We start from the raw sequence: 6,000 nt of genomic DNA on the forward strand, positions 1-6,000 counted from the left end.
AGCCACAGGAAACCTTGTTTGGGTGTACGGCACCATAATAACTGAAAATTATGATAGAATGTGGAAAGTGACCCTGCAAAAATATGCTCATAGAGGGAGCTAAGATCTTCACTGGATCTTTCAATAAGATAATAACCCAAAACTTGCATCCAAAATAGTTCAAATGTTCCTCAAGGATACTAAAACCATGGCCATGGAGTGGTTCAGACCTCAATCCTTTAGATAGTATTTGAAGAGTGCTGAAAATGAATGTCCATCCTCAACATCCATGCCATTTGGACCAGCTTAACTATTTGCGATGAAAAAAATGGGCCAAAATCCCTGGTAGGACATGTGTCAAAGTGCCTGGTGTCAATTTTTGTTCATAAATGGCACTGTATTGACTATTAATGATAAGGGGGCTAATAATTTTGTCCTTGCCATTTTTACACTTTTTTTTGTTTAAACTCATTGTGAAAATGGAAAAGTCCAAATTTAACTTATTGGATACTATCTCCATGGTGTATTTGTTTCCAGAATAACACACATTTATTAATAATGATCATTCTCAATGATCAATGAAGAGATATGTCTAATTTCAGGAGGGGGGCTAGTAATATCGTCCTCAACTGTAGATGATAGGACTTCTTATCAGTCAATTCCAATATTAAAATGCAAGAAGTCAAATGGTGGATATAGATTTTTGGAAAAGACATTAATCATATGTTTGTTAAGACAAAGTCATAGTGTATTTTTATTTTCAACATCACAACACGCATAGTATATTTATAATAGTCAGTCTTTGTGGGAGAGCTTTTTTTAATGGATTATAATAGCATGTCATTAACCCCTCAGAGAGACTTCAATAGCAGGGTTGGTAGTTCATAGTTCTGAATGAATATACTGTATTTCCATACTGTAATTCCAACTGAGAGGAAACAGGAGGCGCGTGGCAAAGTAGCAGTGAGCACAGGGGTGCGTTTCTCAAAAGCGTAGTTGTTATTGCAAACAACAAAGTAACTAATGTAGTTAGAAACTATTGTTTCGAGAAATGCACCTCAGAGTTAGCACGGCGGACGGATGCCTTTCTACCTTCTTGCAGGAGCCGGAGGTGGGTGGCGTGTCGGGCATCTCTCGCGAGCGCCGCCGCGCGGTGGGCAGGCCGGGGGCGGTGGGGCTGCGCTGGGCCAGGAAGGGCGAGGAGAAGCGCACGTAGTGCTTGGGCGTGGTGTAGACGTGCGGGCTGAGCGCCAGGCCGGGGAGGGCGTTGAGCTGCGTGGCCAGCACCTCGGGGTCGCTGCTGATGCGCAGGGGCCGGTCCGGGGGCGGGGGCTCGGGCGTACGGGCCGCGCTGCGCGGGTCCTGCTGCTTGCAGTCAGTGCCCCCCATCCACTCGCTCACTAAGTGCTGTGGGAGGGGGGAGGGAGGAGAGAGGAGGGGAAAGGGAGATGCAGATATGGAGGGACGAAGAGAGGACAGAGGAGAACAATGGAATACTTGGGTCAATCACATTTCTAGTAGCAGACTTCAGGATGATGCAACCTGGCCAGCCAACTAATGCCAGTATTGTATGGATTCAATTATTGTTTTTGCTGAATTACATTTTTTACAAGACAAAAAAGATAATTTCACTTCACAATCACCTCACACAAAAAGTGACAGTGAAAGCTGTGGTTGCACGTTCTTGACGCCTCCTAAAAACCTGAAATGACCCCAATTGTAGTGATTGTAGATTGTAGAGATTATAGTGGTACTTCTGCCATCTATGCAGTAATGAGGTGCCAGGTCTAACTCTCCTCTTACCTTTTTGGTTTTGGGATACTTGCTCCCGTGCCGCGGCGTGGGCGCTGGTGAGCCACTGTGCGGCGGGCTAGCGTCCGGCGTGCGCTGGGGCAGAGCCATATCTCCAGGCTCCAGCAGGCCTCCGACGCCTCCGCTGGCCGCCAGCCCCCCGATCCCTGCGGTGCCGTCGGGGGGCCCCCCCTCCAGGTGCTCGCCGGGGCCCAGGGGCTCCAGGGAGTCGGCGGGAGAGCCAGGCGGCAGGTCCGAGCAGACGCTGATGGTGCGTGCGCGGCGCCTCTGCTGGCCGATGTGGGTGCGGCCGCGCGAGAAGGACTTGCGCTGCTTGGAGCGGCTCACCTTGGCCGCCGTGGGACCTGTGGCGGGGCCGGCACCAATGCCGATGCCGATGCCAGGGCCACCTGTGCCAACCAGGATGGGCTTCGGCTCCTCTTTGATGCCGTCACACAGGGGCTACAGAGGGAAGGATGGAGAGGCGCACAGGGTGGAGAGAACAGGGAGTTAGGATCTATGATATTGGGCATGAAAGGTGTGTTGATGTAGACAGAACAGACTTTGTATGGAGACTGTCACTATGGTAATGGAATTAGTTGGTGCATTTTGTAGGGGGACTTAAAGTGGTGCATTTTTTCATGTGTTTCATGAGATTGGTGTGTGTGTGTGCGTTCCCATGTTTCCACCCCGTGTACCTGTAGACTAGCGGGTGAGTCTGCCTCTGGCGTGGGGCTGTGTGTGTGTGTGTGTGTGTGTTCCCGTGTACCTGTAGACTAGCGGGTGAGTCTGCCTCTGGCGTGGGGCTGTGTGTGTGTGTGTGTGTGTTCCCGTGTACCTGTAGACTAGCGGGTGAGTCTGCCTCTGGCGTGGGGCTGTGTGTGTGTGTGGTGTGTTCCCGTGTACCTGTAGACTAGCGGGTGAGTCTGCCTCTGGCGTGGCGGGCGGCTCCTCCTTGATGTCGATGCCGCTGCGACAGGGCGGCTCCGTCTTGGTGCTGATGCGCTCCAGCGCCTGCTCGCGACGCTTCTCGCGCTTCTCCATACGCGCAAACGCCTGCAGGATGGCCTCCATCTTACGCTCCTCACGCGTCTGATTGACACACAAGCACACACACACGCACACACCAGGAACAAAGTGAGTGATTGATTGTAGCAATTTCATAACAAATGTGAACGGCAGTGGCAGCACAAAAGCTTGTGGACACACACGGACGCAGGCACGCATGGCACCCACGTAGCTAGATCATCCATCCAAACACAAATGCAACAGGATCAGCAGCAGTGCAGCTAGAACACCTATCCACAGACACACAGACGCAAGTAAGAAGACTTACAGACACTTACATATACTACAACAGTGGATCTCAACCATTTTTGAATACACGCCCCCGGGCCTCATCATAAGCTTCCCAACACCTCCTTGACCTCATCATAAGCCTGCCAGCGCCCCGCAAGGTAGTAAAAGATAAAATAGACTAATGCACCCCAAAGGCAACTAAGCATCGCCCCCTTTCAGTTGTATCTATCTCAACGCTAGCCTGATTATAATCGGCGTTCAAATTGCTTCGAGACTTGGTCTGACCAAGAGCATAACAATTAACGTTTCCCAAACTTTCCCAAAATTGCTTATCGACAAAGTGGGAGGAGTTCCCGTATTTGCGGGAACTCGGAAAGTACTTGCATAGCTCTTGACCTGACTAGTTGCAACGCTGAAAGTGTTGCGTTACTAGGAGGGCACAGCCTGGCTATCTCACCGCCACCCTAGAGCTCCCCAAAGCCCCCAGGGGGGGGGCTGTAGAGCCCCCGCTGAGAAACACTATACTACAACATACAAACACTGTGTGTGGGATGTGTAAGACACTTCCATAGTATGTGCCATAGAAGATTTCATTAAGATTTGTACAGCCATGTAAGAGTTTTATGCATCTTATCCCATGATGTGTAATCATAAGCCACTGTCATAAATGGGTATAGAGATCGTCCCACACATTTAGCAGTCTTCAACCCAAAGGGAAGCAAGTCAAGTTCCGGGGTGCGCTTCTCGAAAGGGTAGTTGCTAGCCAGTTAGCAACTTGGTTAATTGTCAATGGGGAATTGCATTGAAACTATCAAAATAGCTAATGTAGTAAGCAACTATGATTTCGAGAAATAGAGCCCTGGAGAGAGACGAGATGGCGGCTTTTTAACTTGACTAAGTAGAAAAACCTCCACTTCACCTTAAGAAGGGATGCTGCTCTCACTGCACCAACTCTCTACTCTACTCTGTCCCCAAAGACAAGTGTGCAGCTTCACAGAGGACCAACACAGATGGTTGTGTGTGTGTGTGTGTGTGCACGTGTGTGTGTGTGTGTGTGTGTGTGTGTGTGTGTGTGTGTGTGTGTGTGTGTGTGTGTGTGTGTGTGTGTGTGTGTGTGTGTGTGTGTGTTTCTCAAGTCTGCTGAGTCTAAACATGTTTTTTTATTTATATCTTCTGGCCTTGTTCCCACTAGATGTGTGGATATAATGGAGTTCCCAACACACACACACACACCCCCCTTATCTCTCTCCCCCGAGCTGGCAGTTAACCATGCCCCTGCGCTTGCCAGAAACATGACTCAGCGCTTTACACCTTGGGAGCAAGCTGACAACAGGGTAATTTCAAGCGCCCCTGTGCTGTGCTGTGCTGTGCGTGTGCGTGTGTGCGTGCGTGCAGCCTAGTCCCATACGGACACAGACAAACGCGCACGCACACGCGCACACACACACGCACACACGCGCACGCACCCACGCACGCACGCACGCACACGCGCACGCACACGCGCACACACACACGCACACGCATCTTTGGCAGGGAGAGAGGTGGTAGAGTAATTAGCTGTGTGCCGTCACTATGGGAGAGGGGTGGGTTGGGCAGACTCAAGGGTGGACCTTCCAAGCTCTTGTTCCCATCCTCTCTCTCTCCTCCCTTCTCTCTCTCCCCACCCCTCTCTATCCATCGATCTGCATCCTCTCTTTCACTCTCTCTTTCTTCAATCCTCTTCAACCATCTTCTATCTCTTTTCTTCCATCAATCTCTCTCTGTCCCTCCCTCTCTCTCCCTCCTTGCCTCTCTCTCCCAACTTATCTTGAACTCCCCCTCTACATCTCCCTCTCTCTCCATCTATCTGCATCCTCTCTTGTTCTCTCTCTCCCTCCCTACAAGTCTCTTCCATCCTCTTCAGCCATCCTCTCTCTTTTCTTCCATCAATCTCTCTCTCTCTCCCTCTCCTTCCATCTTCTCCCTTCTTCCCTTAGCCCATCTCTCCCTCCATCTCTCCTGGTCTTTCTCCTCCTCCTCCCCTCTACTTGCGGTCAGTCCAGTTAATGAGGGTGGGAGCCTCTCTTGGGCCGTTGCCATTGTGCAGCTAGCATTCAGAGGCTGCCACGGAGAACAAACACTTAACACACTGAAGGAGACAGCATGAATGGACCAGAGAGAAAGAGAGAGAGAGAGAGAGAGAGAGAGAGAGAGAGAGAGAGAGAGAGAGAGAGAGAGAGGGTGCATAAACTAATAAACGAGTGAGTGAGTGAATGTATGAATCCAAATAAGATGGAACAAACATTACAAGCATAGAGAAACGAAGGCATCAGCACAACAGCCATACAGGATGGCAGCACAAGAGAGACAGGCCGGATGGAGAGAGATAGAGAGAGAGAGAGAGAGAGAGAGAATGGCCAAAGACGACAAGAACAATGAAGGAGCACTTTAAGCATTACTGTTCACTGCAGCGGCTCTGGAAAGCATGGAAGCGGCCAATTACCACCAGAGAAGCACAACAAGCAGCAAGGAGGAGCTGTGTGTGTGTGTGTGTGTGTATGTGTGTGCGTGTGCGTGCGTGCGTGTGTATGTGTGTGCGTGTGCGTGCGTGCGTGTGTGTGTCTTCAGGCTAGCAATAGCAGCAGTAGCAGCAGCAGTTCAGAAGCAAACAAGGCAACAGCTCCAAAAGATGAGGCTTCACAAAGAGGACAGCAGACATGTGACGAAGGACCGGCTTTCTACAAATGTCCTGGCTGTGCGTGTATGTGTGCGTTGCTTTCATGTGTATGCATATGCGTGTGTGTGTGCTTGTGTGGAGTTGTGAGTGTCATCAACATCCATATGTGGATGGATGTTGTGTTGGGGAATTAGGGTTCTACTCCCATCATGTCATTGAGGGAGGCAGGGAGAGGGAGGTGGGGAAGGAGGCATAGGACTTGGTGGTGGTGGTGG

At 50.4% G+C, this 6,000-nt stretch overlaps 1 protein-coding gene across 1 annotated transcript in view; it reads right to left on the reverse strand.

Annotated features, from left to right (window-relative positions):
• Positions 1–6,000, reverse strand: part of kmt2e (lysine (K)-specific methyltransferase 2E) — a 72,842-nt gene that overhangs the window by 10,152 nt on the left and 56,690 nt on the right. Inside the window, exons 14-16 of the mRNA XM_063217234.1 lie at positions 2,677–2,862; positions 1,783–2,232; positions 1,072–1,386 (exon numbers count right to left, since the gene is read on the reverse strand). Of these exons, the coding sequence (XP_063073304.1) occupies positions 1,072–1,386; positions 1,783–2,232; positions 2,677–2,862 (951 nt within the window). The remainder of the gene's footprint in view (positions 1–1,071; positions 1,387–1,782; positions 2,233–2,676; positions 2,863–6,000) is intronic.

Source organism: Engraulis encrasicolus, chromosome 15 (genome assembly GCF_034702125.1).
Source record: "Engraulis encrasicolus isolate BLACKSEA-1 chromosome 15, IST_EnEncr_1.0, whole genome shotgun sequence".
Classification (NCBI taxonomy): Eukaryota; Metazoa; Chordata; class Actinopteri; order Clupeiformes; family Engraulidae; genus Engraulis; species Engraulis encrasicolus.